At 36.9% G+C, this 23,447-nt stretch overlaps 1 protein-coding gene across 17 annotated transcripts in view; it reads left to right on the top strand.

Annotated features, from left to right (window-relative positions):
• Positions 1-23,447, top strand: part of KTN1 (kinectin 1) — a 155,928-nt gene that overhangs the window by 34,005 nt on the left and 98,476 nt on the right. For 16 of the 17 annotated variants that reach the window (XR_011169002.1, XM_069091744.1, XM_069091754.1 and 13 more), the window contains 6 exons: positions 3,904-4,451; positions 13,539-13,673; positions 13,921-14,091; positions 14,845-14,975; positions 19,713-19,829; positions 20,884-21,024. Coding sequence is in view for 16 of the 17 variants with exons in the window: in XM_069091754.1 (XP_068947855.1) it covers positions 3,904-4,451; positions 13,539-13,673; positions 13,921-14,091; positions 14,845-14,975; positions 19,713-19,829; positions 20,884-21,024 (1,243 nt within the window). In the remaining variant the exon portion in view is untranslated. The remainder of the gene's footprint in view (positions 1-3,903; positions 4,452-13,538; positions 13,674-13,920; positions 14,092-14,844; positions 14,976-19,712; positions 19,830-20,883; positions 21,025-23,447) is intronic. The other variant, XM_069091750.1, reaches the window with a different exon arrangement.

Genomic DNA, 23,447 nt, shown 5'->3' with positions numbered 1-23,447 from the left:
TGTTTGGTACTACTGCTCACAATTGCATGGCTACCTGCTCTGGAATTCTTTAGGTCCTAAGGAAATATGGTTTTCCTTCTCTGTGGGTGTACATGATTGTGCACAGGTTTGACCATGTCACTGCCCTGTTCCTTATAGGCCAGTGGTGACTTTGTAGTCCCTATAGGATCCAATAAAAGACAGACTCCTTCACAACAAGATATAAAAGAAAATGGAAAAAAGGTTATAGACCTTTTTATTGTCCAAAAATGGTGCCAGATAATTTCCATCCCTATTCTACCATTTTCTCAAAATCTTTTCCCTGAACTTTATTCTAGAACTTAATTTTGAAAGGACATAGTGTGTGTACTGCATGAATCCACTGAATCTATCAGCAATAGTTTTGTTAATTAATAGTAAGATTTACTATCTGATTGAGAGAGATAAGTATGTTATATTGGACTTGGACTTAGGAAGGTCAGGGCTCAAAGCTGACTTTAAAAGCTGACACAAAACTTCAGCACTTAGCTACTATGTGACCATGGGGAATCACTTCATGTATCTGAACTTCAGTTTCCTCACCTGTAAAATGGGGCTACAATGGGGCTGCAATGCCTAATGTACTTGTTTTCTCAACTGTAAAATGGGAATAATAACAGCACCTGCCCCTCAGGGTTGTTATGAAGATCAAATGAGATAATATTTGTTAAAGTGCTTAGAACAGTGCTTGGCACATCGTAGGCATTAATATAAATGCTTGTTTCCTTCCATTCTTCTTCCCTGTCTCACAAAGTTGTTGTGAATCTTAAACAAAACCGTATATGTAAAAGTGCTTTGCAAATTTTAACGGGCTCTGTCAGTGTCTGTGAGGGGCATTCCTGTCCCAGCCAAGGCCAATCAGCCTCTTCTCTGCAATTTGGCACATATTGGATCAGTTAAAAAAAAAAGTGAGAATTTATCTCCAAAATACATATGTTAACTTATGAATTATATCCATGTGCTACATACAAAAATAAATATGAAAAATATTGACATAAAAATAAAATAGAGAATATATTTCAGTTTTTAAATTTTTTTTATTGGTAGTTCAAAAAAACCTTTCTCGCTAAGATATTGTCAATATTTTGTCATGTTAAACTAAGATCATTAAATAATGAAGCATATTCTATCATTTTGTTTTCACTAAAATAATAATATTGGTATAAAATTCTGTGACACAAATCAGAAGTGTGATTTATGTTTACTTTATTTCACTGTTATCGTTGTTTGGTCATTTTCAGTTGTCTGATGCTGTGACCCCATTTGGAGTTTTCTTGGTAAAGATATTGGAGTGGTTTGCCATTTCCTTCTTGAGCTTGTTTTTACAAATTAGGAGACTGAGGTAAACAGGGTTAAGTGACTTGCCAAGGGTCACACTGCTACTAAGTGTCTGAGGCCACATTTGAATTCACAAAGATGAGTTTTTCTGACTCGAGGCCTGGAAGTCTCTGTTCACTCCATTATTTAACTGTCCCCCTTATTTCAGTACTTGATTTTAATGGCTGATATTGCTGATAAAAGGACCCTTACAAAGATTTATAGTTCTGAATACACAAGGTACATTATTGACTGTATTTATTAAATCATGATACTTATTTTTCAACCCCACCCACTAATTATGCAGAGGTTTTTGTTGAAATGTGACTAATATATTTCCATCTTTCCTGATGTTGGTTAGTTATTCTTACAGATTAATTGGAAGGTATTTAATATATAAACAGATGTCAAAATCTGCTAAAATTCTGTGTTTAGAATGGGATTAGAAAACAGAAATCTGTTTTCAAGATTTTTAAGAATAAAGTGTTATTATTCATTGTTCCTCTATTGCTTTCACCAAGAAAAACTTAATTTTAAAATGTCTTATTAGTTCTGACAGATTAATACCAACATTAGCTAATATCTAAAGGTACAATGTATACTTGATGAGGGTCATATCTTAACTTGGTCTTTATAAATCATTATTTCAAATAATCTTGATAATTTTGATTTTTTAATCTAATTATCAGATCAGATTATATCATCATTGTTTTTATCTCATGTCTCATGAAGAGTTTGTACCAGTAATGGTAGAAATGTTAGTTGTATTATTTTTGTTCTCTTGTTATCATGTAATTAGTATTCTAATGATTTCATAAATCTACTTAATTGGTCACATGTACTAAGTATTTTAGTATACTGAAAGCTAATAAGAAAGGGCAGTACTGTCCGCTTCTCTGCATTGAAGAATTTCCATTCTTTCTTAGGATACTTTATTTTGACGTGTGGACCAAGTGTTTAAGTGTTAGTGTTGTTCCATATATTTAATTTTAGTGAAATTTTATTTCTTTTTTTGTTAGATAGATAGAAACAAAATTTGATATTTTCTTGCATCCTGTGGGATTGTCTCTTTTGGAGACCCTTCCCTAGGAATTAAATAACTATTATGTAGGACCTTAAATTTAGGTCTTTCTGAATGAAGCTCATTTTCTTTTTGCTGTCCAAAGTTGTTTCACCTGGTTGCAGTTACTACTATTGTATATTGTTTTTCTTCATAACAGGGATTTTAGGAACAGCACTGTCCCTTAAAGTTAACTCTGTCCCTTTTGAAGGATGTTTCTGCTTGGTAGTAAAAATTGCCCAGCACAAATTTTGTTAGTGTTTTGTTGGAGTGTCATCTGCCCATGCTTATTTTTAAGATGGGTTCTATATTTAAACAGTCTGATCTTCAGATAGTTGGTGTAGAGTATTCCGGAAGCGTATGTGAAACCTTTGGAAGAATGTTACAATGTTCCATCTATTCTGGCATAATCTTAAGAGAATTTAGGGTATTCCTCCATAGTAGAAAGAGGCATTAGATTTGGAAATCACATCAAAGAGATTGTATGATGCAAAGTATGATGCAAAAAAGTAGGTGAACTGATCACTTGGGGAAAAGTATGAAATGGATAACCTGAATATTCCATTAATCCCTATGTATTTTAGATGTAAGTTCCTAGAATATTGAGTAGACTACCTGTGGAGGAATTATGGGAAGATATGGATAAGAATCGCACAGGAATAATAGATATGGATGGGATGAGAGAACTGTACCATGATGGGGGAACATCTGTCTTAGTGGCAATACAAATTCATTCAAGTATTGAATGCATTTATTCATCTGTTAGCAGATCAAAAGGAAATGCTATCCAGGTTTTCAAATTTTTCTTCACTGTCAAGACAACTGTACTAGATCTGTCTATAATGAGGCACTGATTTGGAAAGGGGGTGCTGTGCCTGTCCTTTCATTAGTGTGAACAACTCTTGTATAAACTTCCTTCAGCAATGCATCTTGTCTACTCATCTTTACCTTAAAACCTTAAAAATGTCTGGGACACCGAGATGTAAAGTGACTTGCTCATGTTCACGCAATTAATGTATGTCAGAAACAGAAGCAGGATGTGAACCCAGTTTTTCCTTAATCTAAAGCCATCTCTATTCGACATGCTATTATGCTTTTCAGGATTACTGTGCTATAAATAATATGTCAGTTAAGATATTTACACATTTATAAGAAAGAAATAATATTGAAAAATAAAACAAAGGGTTTTTTTGGGGGGGGGGCGGGAGTCACCATGGTCTGTTGTCTTGAGGTTAAAAAACACTAGAATACTGGCTATCAGTTTGTTTCCAAATAGTTTTCCTAGTTAGGTAATAATTTTGGGGTACTAATTTAGGTACTAATTAGTACCTAGTTAGGTACTAATTTTATTTGAATATACTTTAAATATAGTTGGCAAATTAATCAAGTATATGTGATTTAAGTCATTTTTAAGTTATTTAGTTCTGTATTTAATATAACTTAAATAACATGAAACTGTATTTTTAAAAATTTTGTGATATTCATGAAATTTTTTTCTTTGTACATAGGTTTTATAGGATATTACGAAGCACCATGGAGTTTTACGAGTCAACATATTTTGTCATCCTTATTCCTTCAGTAGTCATTACAGTAATTTTCCTCTTCTTCTGGCTTTTCATGAAAGAAACATTATATGATGAAGTTCTTGCAAAGCAGAAGAGAGAACAAAAACTTCTGCCCACAAAGACTGACAAAAAGAAGGCAGAAAAGAAAAAGAACAAAAAGAAAGACACTCAGAATGGGAGCCTTCATGAATCTGATTCTGAGAATGTTTCCCGGGACTTTCAAGTAACTGATGTTTTGAGTATAGGTGATGAGCAAGTACCACCTGTTCAGTTAAGTGTTGTCGAAGCTTCGAGTGGTGTCAGAGAGCGGAAGAGAAAAGAGAGGAAGCCCAAGCCTCTACAGGAGGAACAGGCCACGAAAGAAAAGGATGGATCAAAGAGTCCAGGCAGGAAAGCTGAACCAATCACAGTTGCCAAACAAGCCACACCACCCTCTGAAGCTTCAAGTTCAAAGAAGAAACCAGGACCCAAAAAGCCTAAAAGTGGAATCGGTATTATGATCCATATAATCTTCGTGATATGTTGTGGTTGTATTTATGGTATAACAACTAATTCTAGGACTTTATTTAGTTTTTGTGCTTAACACTTGAGGGTTCACAATATACTAAGGTATTATATATATATTTATTTTGTAGTTTTTTTTTCCCCTTTGTGAAACAATATAAAATTATGGGTTTATAAAATTTCTTTTGTGAGTGAATCTTTTTACAGCATTAAAAAAAGTAATTTAACTATGTAATATAGAATTAATTATGCTAAAATCAATTGAATATATTTCTTATTTGGGATGGAATCTTTTTTCTTAAAGATGATTATTAATTATCAAGGTGATCATAGTTTTGTTGTTAGGTCTTTAACTATATATTGGGAATAGTAGGCAACATTCTGAAGCAGATACGAAGCATGTGGAGTAACAGAGTAACAACCTTTTTCTTGTCTAAGTATTCTTAGGTCTATATTTTGATGTCTTTGAAGGTAGTTACAGGTAGGTACATTTATACAGTTAGTCAACTGTCATCACAAAATTGGCCGCATAATGGTGAGGTTGAAGAGATGTCAGAATTGGAAGCAGTCTTAGTGTCTGTCTTGTCCAGCTTACACTTGAAAAAGAATTCCCTCTGTAACATACTAGGCAAGCAGATGTCTAGCCTATGCTTTGACACCTCCGATGGGCATTGCAAACCTGCTACTTCCAGAGGAGCCTGTTCTACTTTTAGATAGCTTTTATTATTCCCTTATATTAGGCCTAAAGTTGACACTTTGCAACTTAAGAACTTAAGTCCTAAAAAACATGTCTTATTCCCTTTTTGAATAATAGCCTTTCATTGTTATTGATACTAATTTTAAAAATATAAAATAACCATATTTTATCACTAAAATGAATGTTGTTCCTCAAAGCAGTCACCCTGGCTTTCTGTTTGCTTATTAGGAATGATGCCATTGGTAAAAATACTTTTGGACCTTAAGAACCAGTTTATAAACATCTGGAAAAATTGACCTAATTATTTAGACCCTTGAGTACTTAGATTAGATTGGAGAATGATAGGTATAGATCTAGGAGGGACTTTGGAAACCATCTATTCTAGTCCCCTCATTTTTTTTTTTTTTTTAGAGCAATCGGGGTTAAGTAACTTGCTCAAGGTTACACGGCCAGTTATTTCTGGGTGTGGTGCTAAGTATCTGAGCTGGGATTCGATCCCCAGGTCATCCCGACACTGGAACCGGCGCTCTTACTCGCTGAGCCACCCGGCCGCCCTAGTCCCCTCATTTTATAGATGAGGAAACTGAGGTTAAATGATTGCCCAAGGTCATACAAGAAGTTCAAAGTCAGATTCACATTTTGGTCCTTTGACTTAAAAAAAAAAAAATCTAACTTTTTTTACATAGTGCTGCCTCCATATCCAACCCTCCTGGGGATGCTCTTATCTTTGTGGTTTGCTAAAGAGTCTTTGATTTCTATATACAGAGGGAAAGCCACATTCTTTGAATGAATTTGGTGTTCTGATAATAAGGGCTCTGATCCCTCAGGGATTGGATCTGACACTAAGGTGTAGTAGCCTGATTGAAAGTTCACATGAAATTGTTGTACTAATGAAAATGGAGACAGTATTCTTCTTTGTTACTTTCACCGAGTTATTTTGGATAAAACTTGATGGGTAGATAAAAATCAACTTTAGAAAAATTAGATTTTTTTTTCTCTTTAAAGTTTTTTTTGTAAAAAATTTAAAACATAGCAAACATTCATTGAGACTCATCTCTTCATGGAATTTGAATTGTAATTATATAATTAAAATAGGTCACAATAGTCCATAGATACTAATAGGAGGCTAATCTTAAGGGTCTTCCTGAAACTCCTAAAGATTTAGTCTAAATAGTACTACTCTGTCCAGTGAGTATCAGTATTTAGTTATTTTAGACAACTTTTTTCATGCTTAATGCGATGCTTTTAGTTTCAGTTTTCACACTATTTGACTATCTGGAGAGAGCATGTATTATAGAAACAATACTTTGTAAGCTTGTCAGTGGTTAGGGGTCTCAAGCCTTATTCTCATCTGGCTCTTTATCACTTTGATATGATTGAAGAATTGTTGGATTGGACCAAATATGCCAAATGGGATGATTATGGAGAGAATTTGGAAGAACAGAGATATTTGGGAGGGTTTATATTGAGAAATTTAGTCTTTGGAAATATTCTATTGAATTAAAAAATTTTCTCAGATAGCTTAAAATTGGAATAAAAACTCACTGGGTTTTTTTTTGTTGTTGCTTTTTTTTTTTTTTTTTGGAGGGCAGTTGGGGTTAAATGACTTGCTCAAGGTCACACTAGTTTTTGTGTTAAGTGTCTGAGGCCAGATTTGAACTCAGGTCCTCCTGACTCCAGGGCTGGTGCTCTATTCACTGCACCACCTAGCCGCCCCCCAAAACTCACTGCTTTAAAACTTAAAGCATGAAATAGAAACTTATGGTGTGTACTATCTAAAAAGCCCTTCATCCAAGGAGCAAAAAAATTTTAAAGAATACATTGTTTTGCAATAAATAAATTAACTTTCTTGTCTTAAAATTTGGTCAAATTCACCCAGGTCATATGGTAGACCCTTTGTTCCTGAATGAATGTAGTAAGTTATCAGAACTGTAAATCTCTCTCTTTGGTCAGAGCAATGATGTCCACTGAAATAAAAGTTTCAGATATCCCCACTAAATTCTCTTACTTTCAGTACAGGCTCATTAAATTTTAGCCAGCCTGCTAAATCCAAGTTTAATTTGGTTAGCCATGAACAGTCATGAAAGCTCAGTGTTTTGTTGAAAGAAGATACAGAACTGATATTCCAAAGTATAATGATATTGCAGCCTATAATACTCATAGTTTTTTCTCAGTCGTCTCATATACATTGAACAAAAGGATAGCTAACAGGAATCTCCTTTGAATCCATGAAGAAGACTAACCTTAACACCAGATAAACAGTGATCCACAACACATTATACCAGATTGCCTGTTAAGATTAACAAGCTCTTAATATAATAGCTCTGCTCTCTACGATGGAGATCTAAAACATATTACTTACCTTTGTTGTCAGTGGTTTTAGCTTACCTTGTCTAAAAGTCAGTGTGAATGGCCACTAGTACTGATGAAAAATCAGTCTCTAACCTATAATCAGTACAGTTCTTCCACCTCTCCCAAATATATGGATAGACTGAATAGATTTTTTTTTTAGCTGTTTTCCCCTTTGACTCTCTTTAAGAAAAAAGGATTTTAAGTGGGGAAATTGAACAGAATAATTTCATCAAGAAATGCTTTCCTCAGTAAAAGTAATAGAAACTTTTGCAAGCTTCAGAGTGCTTGGTGCTCTATTTTCTTTTTCTTTAAAAAAAAAATATACTTCAGTTTGCTCTCAGAGTTTGCCAGTTATCTCTGAAGGTGAAAAGTATTTTTCATGATGAATCCTTTGGAATAGTATTAGGTTATTGTATTGATCAGAGAAGCTAAATCTTTCACAGTTGATTATTGTTACAATATTGCTATGACTGCGTACAATGGTTCTCATGGTTCTGCTCACTTCACTTTGCATAAGCTCCCATAAGTCTTCACAAGTTTCTCTGAAACCATTCCGTTCGTCATTTCTTACATCACAGTGGACTTCCATCAGTATCACATATCACAACTTGTTCAGCCCTTCCCCAGTTGGTGCATCCCCTCTTTTTGGCACTCTCTTTTCCAGGGTGAATATATTTCTAAACAAGTTTTGTGCTTGACTTTAACACATATTCTTCTTGTAGATTGAGTATTATATCTAACAGCACAGTACAGAATTTGGTATAATATATATGTATATATTATATATAATATAAAGAGAATCTGGTATCTGATTCATTTTACCCTGTATTTCAGCTTCTTGTTTGATTATAGTTGTAGTAGGCATCGGGGAGATGTATTTTTCTTTTAGATTTATCAAAAGCCTCAGTCATGTCAATGCACGTTCTTTAGGCTAAAAGAACTACTACCAAGCAGCAGTTGGTGCAAGTGGTGCACAGAGCACTACTAAGCCGGGGGCAGGAAGACCTAAGTTCAGATTTGGCCTTAGACATTCACTAGCTGTGTGACCCTGGGCAAGTTGCTTAACCTCTATTTTCCTCGGTTTTCCCAATTGTAAAATGAGGATAATAATAATACCAAGTAAGCCTGGAAGGATTTTTGTGAGGATCGAGTACATTATGAGGCTCAAGGTGCGTTGAAATAAACCCAACTTGGGATTCTACGAAAATCTTTGTGGAGAAGATAACACTTAGATTGGACTTTAAAGGATGGTTTGAAATTAGAGGAAAACCTTGCAGACATAGGGGACAGTATTAGCAGAGGGAAAGCAGGTAAACATGGAATCTATACTCATGATGCATGGACCAGTTTGGCTGAAGCCTTAAATACATGGAGAGGAGAAATATAGGAAAAAGCTGGAAAGGCAGCACTATTCTTCCAACGTCTCAGTTTTGTAAGTGTGGCATTTTATTTTTCCTCACCCCACATATCAAGACAGTTCCTGAATCTTGCAGTTTACCCCTTCACAGTGCTTCTTGATTCTTGCCCCTTCTCAAAGAGCTATTATTTTAGACCATCAATGCCTGTCACCTAGATTATTGCAATAGCCTCCTAATTGGCCTTCCTGGCTCAGTTTCTCACCTTTCTGGTTTATCCTATACTTCACTTGCTGCCAAAGTGATTTTCCTTAAGTGTGAATTTGATTCTGTAAATCTCCTACTCATCCATGTTCAGTGACCTTCAGTTGCCTCTGGGCAATATAAACTCTTGTCAGCTTTTAAAATCCTATACCACCTGACCCCAGCCTATCTTTCTACCCTCATTGAATATTATTCTATCCTGTACTCCCTCAAACATGAAACTCTATTTCCTGTCTCTGTGCCTTTGCCTTGGCTATCTTCTGTCCCTGGGACATATTTTCTTAGAGGCCTTAGTGTCCCTCTCTTCCTTTAAGTAAAGTCAACAAGTATTCATCAGGTACCTTCTATGGACTGGGCAGTATACTGTGTGCCACTGATGTAAAGAAAGACAAAGGACAGCCCCTGTACTCAGGGAGCTCATGGTCTAATGGGGGAGATAACATAAAAACACTATGTACTAACTAGATATTTACAGGCTAAACTGGAGATAATCAGTAGAGGGAAGGCATTAGAATGAAGGGAGATCAGGAAGATCTTGCCATCGGTGTTTCCTTCTGGGGATGGGGGGAACTTTAGCTGGGATCTGAAGGAAGATAAGAAGTGGAAATGAAGAGAATTCTAGACTCAGGGACAGCTGGGGAATATGCCCTAAATTGGGACATGGAGTATTTTGTGTGGAACAGTAAGGAGGCCAGAATGATTAAATTGTAGATTACATGAAGGGGACTAAAGTAAAAGAAGATTAGAAAGGTAGCAAGGAGCCAGATTATGAAGGATTTCAAATGATAAAGAGGATTTTATATTTTATCCTAGAGATAAGAGCTGCTAGATTTTACTGAATAGATGAGGTGACATGGTTTAGACCTACTCTTTTGGAAGATGGTTTTGAAGAATGGACTGAAGTGGGGAAAGACCCAGAACAGACAAACTAACCAAAAGGTTGTTGCAGTAGTCTGGGTGTGAGATGATGAGGGTCTTGCACCTAGGGTAGTTGATAGTACCAGAGGAGAGAAAGGGGTATATATGAGACATTTCAATATTGTAGAAATGAGAGGACTTGACAATAGATTGAGTTTGGGAGTGAGATGAGAGGGAAGAGTTGAGGATAACAGTTAGGTTGTGAGCCTGTGGTGTCCTCAACAATAACAGGGAAGTTTGGAAAGAGCAATTGTTGTGTTTTTTGGGTTTTTGGAGAGAATGGGAGGTGGGATGGGGAAGGACAGGAGTTCATTTTTGGACATCTTGAGCTTAATATGTCTGTGGAACATCTACTTGGAGATGTCCAATAGGCAAATGGAGATACAAGTCTGAAGGTTGGGAGAAAAGTTAGGTTTGGATAAGTAGGTTCAAGAATACTCAAAATAGAGATAATTATATATTGACAGCTGCTTAAATCAACAAGTGAAATAGTATTGAGAGAAGAGAGCCCAAGGCAGAACCCTGTGCAGCAACTGTGGTTAGCAGCAGTGACCTGGATGAAGATCCAGCCAAAGAAACTGAGAAGGAATAGTGATATAGGTAGGAAAAAAACCAGATAATATAGTCAGGGAAACCCTTAGGAAAAAAATATCAACCAGAAGAGGGTGACTGACACTGTCAGATGCTGCAGAGATGCCAAGGATGAGGACTGAGAAAAAGCCATTAAGAACTGGCTTTGGGATGCTGTTCAGGTACCATCTTCTGCATGAATCCTTTCCTGATTTCTCTAGAGCTCTCCCTTCCAAACTACCTTATTTTTTTAACCACATTGTTCTTGTGCATCTACATGTATGTACATACATATGTGTTCATATATGCACACATGTGCATAAACACATGTGTTTGTATATATGAAATTTTATATATATATACCCACACTTTACTGTCTGTATTTTTACATGTTCTTGTTTTCTCCTCTCTTGGAATATAAGCTCATTGAGAGTAAGGATTGTTTCATTTTCACATTTGTATACCTAATAGACAGTGCTTAATAGACACAGGTGCTTAATAATAATACTTATTATTTGAAAGGTAGTGTGGTACCGGATGGTAGAGGGCCTTGAATGCCATGTTAAAAGATTTAACATTTTTCTTTGCTTAGAACCCTTCAGTGATTTCTTCTTGCCACTTATATATTGCCCTAACAAGATGTATGCATAAGGCAGTTTGTTCTAGCAGTGCTATGAATGGTAGATTAGACTGAGGATAGATTTGAGGATGGAATAGATAAGAGGAAGGATGAATATAGAGACTAGAAGCAGGAAAATAAATCTATGTGATAAACAGTGTAGGGAACAGGCAGGGGATACGCATTGATGTCCTGTCTCCTGTGCACCAGGCACTGTGCTAAGCAGTTTTTACAAATATCTCCTTTGGTCCTCACAGCCACCCTAGAGGCGTTGTACCCATTTTACAGTTGGGGAAACTCAGTAAGCAGATTAAGGGACTTGCCCCGTGTCACATAGCTAGGACGTATCTAAGCCGGATTTGAGTAGAAGAATGGAGTTGAGGTCCTGTAACAGGGTAATGGTAATGGAGCAGGGGAAGGATAGATGGGAAAAAATGTTAAGGTGGAATTGGCAGGACTTGATAACAGATTGGATCTGACACGTGGAGAAGAAAGAACAGTGCAAACAGTGATGCTACAGACTAGAGTGGAATCAGAGGTTTAAGGGGAGAGATCCTGTATATAGTATTGAATACATGGCAAGAGAGCCTATGGGTTTCTTGGAAGAGATATTAGAGATATAGCCATAGATTGGAGAGCTAAATTAGAGATTGTAGTTGAGACCTTAGGACTGAGATACGTTACCAAGAGACAGAGATTATGTCCAGAAAAAGACCCTGTGATGAAATGTCTACATTAAGGGTTTGGGAAGGAGGAAATTATAGGGAAGTAAAAGAAGCACATACCTTACTTTTCCCAAAGCAAGGTAACGAAGAGAGCCTCTTCCTCAGGAGGTAGTTTCAACAATGTCAGATGGTGCAGAGGGGTCAAAGAGGATGGGGAAAGAAAAAAAAAGGCCATTGGACCTGGTGATAAGGAAGTCATTAGAAAACTTTCAGTGGAATGTTGGGGATAAGGAATGGAAAAGTTTGAAGATCTTATGATTCTGTTGTAGAGTACTTAAAAATGTTTGTCAATAAAGGAGGGAAGCACTCAGTTAGTAGAGAGACTTTAAAAAAAACAAAAGGAGTGACCTTGGGCAAGTCACTTAACCCGAATTGCCCTAGGCCAAAAAAAAAAAAACCCAATCCCAAAACAAAAGGAGAAACTTTGGCCTTTTGGGAAGCATAGATATAGGAGGCAATGAAAAGGGAGGGCTTGAGGATACAGGGGAAAGAGAGAAGAGCTGATTACTAGAACAGAATCCTGAAGGAAGCAATAATTAATAAATACTATCAAAATAGAGGGATGATGGGGGAAAAAAAGGAGAATTGGCCTTAAATAAGAGTAAGGATAATGATAACTCTTTTACTAAGACCAGAGGGAAGAGTAAGAGATGACTCTATCATCACTTTTATCTCTGTTTCAACCTCACATCAGCCATGTGTGGTTGGTAGTATATTATCATCCCATTTTATAGATGAAGAAATTGAGAATTATCTAAATTGTGACTTGCCCAATGTAATAGCTAATAAGGGGCAGAGCTAAGATTATAACACAGGTCTTATACCTACAAGTCCAGCATTCTTTTTGGTGTATTCTGTAAATGCAAGTACCCTTTTAGAAAATAATAATAATAATAATGTAAAAACATTTTTATTTGTTGAGAAAGAAATTATGTTGATTCAAGATACCTTTTTTAATAAGCACAAATGATTTTGGTGTTATCTCCTTAGTCTCAGTATGCAGTCTTCTTTACTGAGTATAATTCCAGTTATTGGAATATTTCCTTTCTAGTGTCTTGAAACTATTCCTTGACATCCGAATAGATGTTAAATTTAATTCCAGTTTTTGAAATATATCTTTCCTGGTGTCTTGTAACTATTCCTTGACATCACAATAGATGTCAAATTTTGATAGATTCTCAGTTCTTAAAATATAAATGGAGGATAATAATTTCCATTTATGTAGGACCTGAAGATTTACAAAACACTTTGTTCACAACAACTCTTAGATTGGAAGTACAAATAGTATTATTGCAAACCTTTATAGATAGGGAAACTAAGTCTCTGGCTATGATTTACCCGTAGTCTACGTGGCTGGTAAGTGTCAGAGTCAAGGGTCTGATTCCAGGGTCGGTGATTTTTATAGTACATCAGCACATATTACTGAGAACTGCTTTACTCCGTAAAGGCATATAACTACAGGTGATACCAAATACTGAAAAAAGTCTAGCATACAGAATTAAGCTTGGACTGACTGCTTATACATGTTATATCTTTACTGTTACGTGTAATACATTAATGATCATTTTTTTTAGATGACCAGGATAAAAAGATTGAAGTGGTTTTGTCACCTACCCAAAAACAAGAACCACTCCACCTCCCCCAAGAGACTAAAGACAGTGGATCAGGAAAAAAGAAAACTTCATCAAAGAAACAAAAAACAGATAATGGTAAAATGTTGTTTCAAAGCTTTTAGTTTTGAGTAACCTCAAAGTGATAAGGTACATTTATGTGATATAGATATGAAATATTTTTAAAAAGATTTACACTGACCTCCTCCTCACCCTTGTAGTAGAAACAGTATCACTTAGAAGTGTAAAATTTTAATATATATCATGTATTTACCCTAAATTGCATGTTTTTCTTTAAGTTTTAATTTACTATAAAAAGCAATGATTTGTTGAATTTACAAAACAGCAATGGTGGATGCAGCTCATAGTCACTCAAGTTCTTATACTTCTTTGATGGATAACTCTGACCCAAATCCTGCAGCAGATAAGAGAGAAGTGATTGATCTGGTTAAAAGTGATCAAGTAGAAGGGATCCAAAAAACAGGAACTAAGAAACTGAAAAACGAAACTGACAAAGGTAATAAAATTAGCAAATTAATTCTAGTCTCCTTAAAAATACCTGCACAACCTATTATAGTACATTAGATATTGAATCATGGCTAACAGTGATGTCATAGAATCTTATGTCATGTTAGGGCTGCAGAAGGAGCCTTAGAAATTACTGGTCTAAACTGATTGTGTAGATGAGGAACTGAGAAAGAGACTAAGTGACTTGTTCAAGTTTAAGGATCTAGTTCTAGTTTAATGGTCATACACAAAGAGTTATTTGAGAAATAAGGTTAAGAACTATTGTACTAATACATTGCTTTGAGCCCCAAGCATACTTGAGTTTAGAGTTTGGGTGAACAGTTTGGCAAACGAATGGGGTAAGGGACTCTTTTGGACAAGAGTAATGGATTTCAGTGGAAGACATGGAGAAGGGTTCCAACAGCAGAAAGATGAGCTGTCAGGCAGATGTTGAGATGCATGGGTCATTTGTAAGTGTAGAGTTTCTCTAAATATCTTTTTGGAATTGTTTATATATACTGTCTCTGATTTTTGTCATAAAAGAGAATTTGCTGCTACATCCTCAAATAATTTTATGTCTTATCTATCCATCTTTGACAAATTTATTTTCAGTAGTTTGTTAAAGATAACGTTTAAATAGCAATTTTTTTTAATGGTCTTTGAGTTCATTGCTAGTTTACATACTTTTTTTCCTGTTTAATTTTGGTCTGTTTTGAATTATGCCATATAGATACTTATGTTGAATTATCTTTCTTCATTTCAGAAAATGCAGAGGTAAAATTTAAGGATTTCCTTTTCTCCCTGAAGACTATGATATTCTCTGAAACTGAGGCTCTTTGTGTTGTAGACTTGCTAAAGGAGAAGTCTGGTGCCATACAAGATGCTTTAAAGAAGGTAATCTTATGTTTGGGTATATATTCATCGAGGGGGAAAATGGTAAGAATTGTAGATGTGGGTAAGCAGTTAAGTCTGTGTTTACATTTACTAACTTAAAAGACGACTTTTTCTTTTCTTTTTTTGGAGGGGGGGAAGGCGAGGCAATTGGGATTAAGTGACTTGCCCAAGGTCACATAGCTAGTAAGTGTGACAAGTGTCTGAGGCTGGATTTGAACTCAGATCTTCCTGACTCCAAGACCTGTGCTCTATTCACTGCACCACCTAGCTGCCCCCAGAAGACTACTTTTTGAACTAAGTTTTTTGCTTTTAATCAGATTTATTTGTTTAAAGATTAATTTAGATATAGAATATAGATTATTGTTGCTTCATTTCAGTCATGTCTAACTCTTCCTGACCCCATTAGAGGTTTTCTTGGCAAAGACACTATGCAGTGGTTTGCCATTTCCTTGTGTAGCTCATTTTACAAATGAGAGCACTGAGGCAAAGAGGCTTAAATGACTTGCCCATGGTTACATAGCTAGTAAGTATCTGAGGCTAGATTTGAACTAAGGAAGATGAGCCTTCCTGATTCCAGGTCTGGCACTTTATTCACCGTGTCACCTACCTACTCAGAATATAGATTAATTAAGAGCAAAGGAATAATGTTGATACTTCAAGATGTGTAGAACTGTCCATTTGTGACTAATAATTAATAGTCATTTCAGAATATATTCAGATAAGCAGTTATTCCTAGAAAAAATAAGTCCAAACTGCTAAGTCTGACATTTAGGACTCTTCACAGTTTGGCATCATTTCCTTTTTTTTTCTTTTTATTGGAGCCTTTTGCTCCAGGACCCTATATGAATAACAAGTAAAGCAGTTATCATGTTCTTACTAGGAGCGAAAGCAGTATAGTCCCTACTCTACAGTTTGATGGGAGAAGGAGACAGAAAGGGGAGCTAAACTTCATTTCTCTTTATCACCTGTGTGACTCTCAAGATGTAGTTTGTTGTAGAAAGCAGTGCAAAAAAACTTGGATGTTGCCCTCCTGTGTTTCCTTGTTATTCTGACTGCAGACACCATGCTCAGATGTTTTTATAGAAATGAGAAATTGGATTTATGTGTTGCTAATTTTGTAATCTTCTCAGTTATCTTTTTTGTCAGGGAAAAGGAAAGGGAGTGGAATGGCAAAAATGCCATCAATGAGCTTTTCCTTTCTTTTAGAATATTCCCCCCTTTTCAGTGAATTACATCTAGCTTTGAAACTGCCCTCAGCCTGGATTTGTTTTGTATGTACTATATTTGGTTAGGGACGCCACTGTTCCTGATTTCATCTTTTTAAATATTGTGTCATTCTTTAAAAAGCTGACCAATTCAGTGACCAGCCACAACTCCAGAGGACTGATGATGAAGCATGCTTATAACCACTTCCTAACAGAGGCCATAGATTGGAGGTGTAGAATGAGACATACATTTTTAGAAATTGGCTGATATATGCTTCTGTTACTTAATTATGCTTATTGGCTATGAGGGAGGTTTTCGGGGGGCTGGAGAGGGAGGGGTGGAGAAGATGAGGCTAAGTGATAGTGATATCAAACAAAAGAGGGTCATTGAAATACTTTAAAATAAATAAATCCACAGAGAAGAACTGAGTAAGTTCAGAGGGAGAGAAAAACAAGCAGAGCAGGTTTGAAACTATTGAATTTTTTATCTACTTGGAAAAAATAGGCTGTTACACATGTCCGGCTTCATATATAATCTTTTGTTCTTTGTACATGGCAATGCTTGTATTTGTCAAGTTAAGAATAACAAGAAATAAGTTATAATCAATGTAAATCTTATCTGTTGTCACTTCTTCATAGAAATGTATAAGATCAGTTCCTTGTGGCATCTGCACGAGGTAGGTAGTGAATATATTCTTGCCCCCGTTTTGCAGGTGAGGGAGTTGTGACTCAAACATAAAGTGACTTTGACACAATTAGTGAATGTTAGAGCCAGGGATTGTATCCAGATCTGAAGATTCCAATCCTACTATTCTCTCCTCCACCTCACAGTGTCATATCCATATGTCTGGAAGGAAATTGAATGGGAGCCCAACTGTGGTGGCTGCTTCTCTTTTTGTCAGTAGATCATAGGATAATAGGCTAGAGCTGGAAAGTCAGAAGTCTTCTAATTCCACTCTTGTATTTTACAGATGAGGAAACTGAGGCCTAAGTAGGCTCAATGATTTGCTCAGGTGGTCACCCAGGTAGTAAGCTTCAGAGACAGGATTTGAACCCAAATCCTCTCGCCAAAGTCAGTTCTCTTTCCATTGTATCATATTGGATAAAACTAGATCACTATATAAATGCTGGCACATTTGGTCCATTGGGAAATGAAATTGTTCTTGTTTTATCGATAACATTTCTTGGAATAATCTGGTTTAGCAGCCTTTTTTTCCCCTTTTCCATTATTTGTCATTGTTCAGTGAAATACTACGACTAACATAATCTCTTGACATCTTCTGTAATATTTGGTGATCATATTGTACTAGCATACAGTGGGAAATGTAGGAGATGTTTAAAAAGTTCAATTAAAATTACAATGTTGGTAACATCAATCAATAAGCATTTATTCAGCGCTGACTGTGTGCTAGGCACTGTGCTAAACCTTGGGAGTACAAACAGAGGCAGTAGACAGTCATGCCTTTGAGGAACTCCCAGTCTAATTGAGGAGACAACATGCAAGCAGACATACAGAACAGTCTACATACAAGGTAAATAGAAAATAACTAAAAGAAGAAGGCACAGAGTTAAGAGGGATTGAGAAAGGCTTCCTGAAGAAGATAGAATGTAGTGACTTAAAGGAGGCCTGGGAAAGCAGGAGGTGTGGAGATGAGGAGAGACAATATTCTAGTTTTGTGGGATAGTCAAAGAAAATATCCACAAGGGAAAGATGGCCTGTCTTGTTCATGGAACAGCAAAGAGACCAGTGTCACTGAATCTGAGACTAAATGTCAGCAAGGTGTACGAACACTGGACAGGTAGGAGGCGAGTGGGTTATGAAGGGCTTTGAACGCCAAACAGAGCATTTTGTATTTTCTCTTGGAGGCAATAGGAGCCACTAGAGTTTATTGAGTAGGGAGTAACATGGGCTGACCTACATTTTAGGAAACTCATTTCAGTGGCTACAGGAAGGATGAATCGGATAGGGGAGAGACTTGAGGTCTCTCCAGGTGTGATCTCATCCAGGTGTGAGGTGATGACGGCCTGCACCAGAGTGGCGGCAGCGTCAGAGGAAAAGGAGCATATTTGAGAGATGCTGGAAAGATGATATCAACAAGCCTTGGCCACAGTTTGGACATGGAATGTGACACATAGCGAGGAGTCAAGGCTGACTTTTGGGTCATGAGTCTGAGGATGGTCTTGTCCTCTCCAGGAGTAGGGGAGGGTTGGGGGAAGGTTTATGTGAAAAGATAACGAGTTCTGTTTTGGACTTAGTGAGTTTAAGATATCTACTGGACATGCAGTTCAAGATGTCTGAAAGGCAGTTGGAGATGTGAGATTTGAAGTCAGTAGAGAGATTGGGGCAGGATACATAGATTTGAGACTCATCAGCATAGAGATGGTGTGTAAATCCATGGGGCAGTTATAGGTGGTGCAGTAGATAGAGTGCTGGGCCTAGAGTCAGGAAGACTCATCTTCCTGAGCTAAAATATGGCCTCAGATACTTACTAGACTTTGTGATCCTGTGAGACAAATCCTGTTTGTCTCAGTTTCCTCATCTGTAAAATGAGCTGGAAAAGGAAATGGCAACCACACTAGTATCTGCCAGGAAAACCCCAAATCGGCTCACTCAGCGACAGATATGACTGGACTGAGTGACAAACAAATCTGCAGGAGCTGCTGAGATCACCAAGTGAAATAGTTTTGAGGGGAAAAAAGAAGAGAGTCCAGGATAGAAAATCCTGAGGAACACCTGCTGTTAGAGGGTATGATCTGGATAAAGATCCAAGAAAGGAGACAGAGAAGGAGCAGTCAGGTAAGAGTGAGAGGAGAGAACGTGGGAGTACCTGTTGTAGATGATGTTTTCGAGAAGTTTAGCTACAAAGGGCAGAAGAGATAGGGTGATAGTGGCAATGGAAAGATGAATTGCACGGTTTTTTCAAGATAGGAGAGACATGATCATGTTTATAGCCAGGAGTAGACAAGGGGAGATGACACAGGGGGAGGAAGAATGGGCTCACTCTACACAAGCAGAGGTGTTTAGCCCTGGTAAGGAGTAAGGCCACATCATTATATTCGCTCTTAGAAACGAAATGCATAGCATCATTCCTCTTTTTGGTCACTGTTGTTACACAGTAGTACGTTTTGTTTCCCTCCTGATTTGCTGTCCAGTCTTTTGACTTAGTGGAAACTACTGATTGGTGCTAGTCAATTTGGTTGATTTTTAATGCTGTTGATAAGGACCTTGTGTTTATTTGGCAGACATTCCCTTTTTTAAGAATGAGGAAATAGGCAACTGTTTTGGTTTAAGCATAGCTTTTAAAGTATTTGGTGTGGGAATTATTGATTGTAAGATGGATCCTGGTTTGATTTTCCATTATATCCATTTGACTATGGATATACATTTCTGAGCCACATACTGCTTCTGTATCATTTATCAACTTCGGAGATAAGAAGAGACTTTACACTATTGCTCATTAGGGGTAACTCTTTGTAGGAACTCTTTAACAAATCATGATTATTGGCTTTGTCTTGATTTCTTTCATTCTAGTCTAGTAAAGGTGAAGTAGCTGCAGTTGTACATCAGCTTCAAGAAAAAGAGAAGTTACTTGCTGCTGTGAAAGAAGATGCTGTTATTGCAAAGGATCAGTGTAAGCAGTTAGCTCAGGTAAAGTAATTCTACTGTAAGTACTGCAGTATCTTCAACAGAGGCTCAGAATAGGTGATAAAGGAACCCTTTTCTAAGAATTAGGCAGTGGTTCTGAGTTTTATTTATTTTATTGAGAGCTTTATAAAACAAAGGGAACATTTTCTTTTATAAATTTATTAAGTTTTCTTTGGTTTTAATGATATTGTTAATACATACTGGGTTAATGATAATGATTGTTCAGTGAACCATCTGGTGCTGTAACTTAAGTCAAAAATAAGAAATAATTGAGCTTGATTATCAAAAAAGATTTAAGTAGGTAAGAAGAGATCATGCTGTCACATGCCTTTTTTCTGAAGGATGGTTTTAGTTGAAAGATGTTCATTGTAGACTTTGAGTAAATTGAACTAGTGTCCTTGAATTTTATTTGTGTTTTATTTACATTTATGTGCAGGTAAAGGAGTTTTAGTGCCTTTTGAGCAAAATGCCTTTAGTCCATGTGTAATTTTGTATTTAGGGAAATATATTTGAGAAAATATTGGGTGAAATATCAGGTGGGAAAGGGAAAAGAACGAGCCTGTTAATCCATTGGTATAGACAGCTCCTCGAAGAGCAAATTCCTTCTATCATGTGGGCCAACAGCTTCTCTGTAATTTATAGCCCTAGAGAGCAGCCTAAAGGTTCGGTGACCTTCCTAATTTCACCCAGCCATGATGGGTCAGGAGCAGGACGTCAACCTGATTCTGAGGCTTATCTCTCTCTTTCCTATTCTAGAAATAGGGAAGATAATTGTTTAGATTTAAAATGGTCTTACTAGTCCATCCTGAATATAGAAAGAGTTCTTCACTCCTCTCATGAGCTACAGAATATAATTGAAAAATGAGTCAGTAGAAGTTACAGGCAAAGTAGGTGATAACGTACATAAGTAAAAGCCATTGTGTTGACTGCTGTCAGTATTTTAAACATTTCAGGATTTGATTGCTTCACTTAAATTTAAGATTTTAAAAATACTATGATTCTTTTTTTGCTTTTAGTTGAAAAAAATTCCATTTCCTTTCTTGATTTACAATTTTAGGAGATGATGACAGAGAAAGACAGAAGTAACATGGTTATAACAAGGATGAAAGAACGAATTGGTACTCTAGAAAAAGAACTTAATGTTTTACAGAACAAAATACATGTTGGGTATCAAGAGGCTCAACAGATGCAGATGAAGGTATGTTTGCATTGTTTGAAATTCAAATGAGACTAAACCTGAACTCCCATTGGAATATTCGTTGTGCACTCTTTCATGGTCTTATGGAAAGGGGTTCAAAGAGGTATTTATTATAAATATTCCATTAGATCTTCACAAAAGCCCTCTGAGGTACATTTATTATTCTCATTTCACAGTTTTTAGGAAATTGAGGCAGAGGTTAAGTGACTTTTCCAGGGTCACATAGCTAGTTAGTGGCTAAGGCTGGATTTGAACTTAAATCTTCCTGACTCCAGACCTATTTCTCTATCTACTCCCCCTCTAGCTGACTGACTCCTTTGTTTTTTTCCCTATTACGTATACTGGCTAAATTGGAAAAATGTAATTTGGAGTGTTGGAAAGATTCATTTGAACATTAATTTCATGTTTCTTTTCAAAATGTTACATTTTTTTGCTTTGAATAGTAGAGTGAATCTTTGTCTCCTCTCTTTTCTCTTCACTACCTCCTCCCTTTCCCCAATGCCCCCCACCTCTATTTTTTGCTTGAAATTATCTTTTGTTTCTATGGTTTTCTTTTTAACTCACGTTCTTTAAAAAATTTATTTTATTCAATTTTATTTTCCATTCCAGAGCTTACCTCTCCTTTCCCCTCTTCCCTTTTTTCCCCATCCATCAGGAAGACAGAAGACACAAAACCTATTACAGATAGGAAGTCATGTGGAAAAATTTCTGCATTAGTAGTGTTCTGGAGGGAAAAAAAAGATGAAAAAATATGCTTCATTCTGTACTCTGAGTCCATTTTTTTTTTGTTTTTTTGCTTTTTCGAGGGCAATTGGGGTTAAGTGACTTGCCCAAAGTCACAGGGCTAGTAAGTGTGTCAAGTGTCTGAGGCCGGATTTGAACTCAGGTCCTCCAGACTTTGAGTCCATCTTTAACCCACATTTTTAAGGTTGAAATTATTTACTCTCCATTCATTCATTTATTTATTTATTTACATTTTATTTATTTATTTTTAGTTTTTAACATTCATTTCCACAAGATTTTGAGTTACAGTTTTTCTCCCCATCTTTCCCCGACCCCACACCCCAAGATAGCAAGCCTACTGAATACCCCTTTTCCCAATCTTTTCTCTCTTATATTATTCCCTATCCCCTCTAACTTTCTAGAAGGACAAGATTGATTTCTATACCGCAGTGCCTGTATATCTTATTTCCCAGTTGCATGTAAAAAAAAAAAATTCTTTTTTTTAACATTTGTTTTTAAAACTTTGATTTCCGGATTCTTTCCCTTCTTCCCTCCTCACCCACCCCCACTGGGAAGACAAGCAATTCAATATAGGTTGTACATGTCTAGTTATGCATTCTTTCTAATGTAAATACCATGTGTTGGGTACCTGCAAATGTTTTTCACTGAACCTAACTTTTTTTTTTCCAAATGCTTTATTAACTTCTGATTTACATCATTCATTTCCACCAGATTTTGAGTTACAAATTTTCTCCCCATTTTTCCCCTATCCATCGCCCCAAAATAGCAGACCCACAGGCTATCCCCTCCTCCAATCTCCTCTCTCCCATATTTTCTCCCATACCCCTTTCGACTTTTCCAGTGGATCTCTATGCCTCAGTGCCTGGATATCTTATTTCCCAATTACATGTAAAATAGTATTGATAATAGTGTGTGTGTCCTCTCTTGTCACCCACCCTTACTGGGAAGGTAAGCAGTTCAGTATAGGTGGTACATGTGTGGCTAATGCAAAACAATAACATAGTAGATATATTGTAAAAGACTGACTATATTTCCCTCCCTCCTATCCCACCTCCCACTTGTTCTATTCTCTACTTTGATCCCATCCCTTTTTTTTTTAAGCAATTGGGGTTAAGTAACTTGCTCAAGGTTACATGGCCAGTTATTTCTGGGTCTGGTGCTGAGTGTCTGAGCCCGGGATTCGATCTCCAGGTCGTCCCAACACTGGAACCCGTGCTCTTACTCGCTGAGCCACCTGGCCGCCCCTAAGCAATTGGGGTTAAGTAACTTGCTCAAGGTTACACAGCCAGGTGTTTCTGGGTGGGTGCTAAGTGTCTGAGCCCGGGATTCGACCTCCAGGTCTTCTCAACACTGGAGCTGGTGCTCTTACTTGCTGTGCTACCTGGCCGCCCCAATCCCATCCCTTTTCAAAAGTGGGTGCTTCCAAGTTCCCTCCCCCCAGATTGCCCTCCCTTCCATCATCCCCTCTCTCATCCCCTTCCCCCCTACTCTCCTGTAGGGTGAGATAACCTATTTAGTGTGTATTTCACTCTCTCCTCAAGCGAAATTCAATGGGAATAAGGTTGATCCATTCCCTTTTGCCTTCCTATTCTTCCCCTCCAGTGTAACCATTTCCCCTTGCTCTTCTGTATGAGATAGTTTACCCCATTCTGTCTCTCTCCATCTCCTTTCATTATATT

Source organism: Petaurus breviceps, unplaced genomic scaffold, assembly GCF_028583685.1.
Source record: "Petaurus breviceps papuanus isolate PSGF00001 unplaced genomic scaffold, PetGlider_PUasm1.0 189, whole genome shotgun sequence".
Lineage (NCBI taxonomy): Eukaryota > Metazoa > Chordata > Mammalia > Diprotodontia > Petauridae > Petaurus > Petaurus breviceps.
This window is presented reverse-complemented; position numbering and strand designations above follow the sequence as displayed.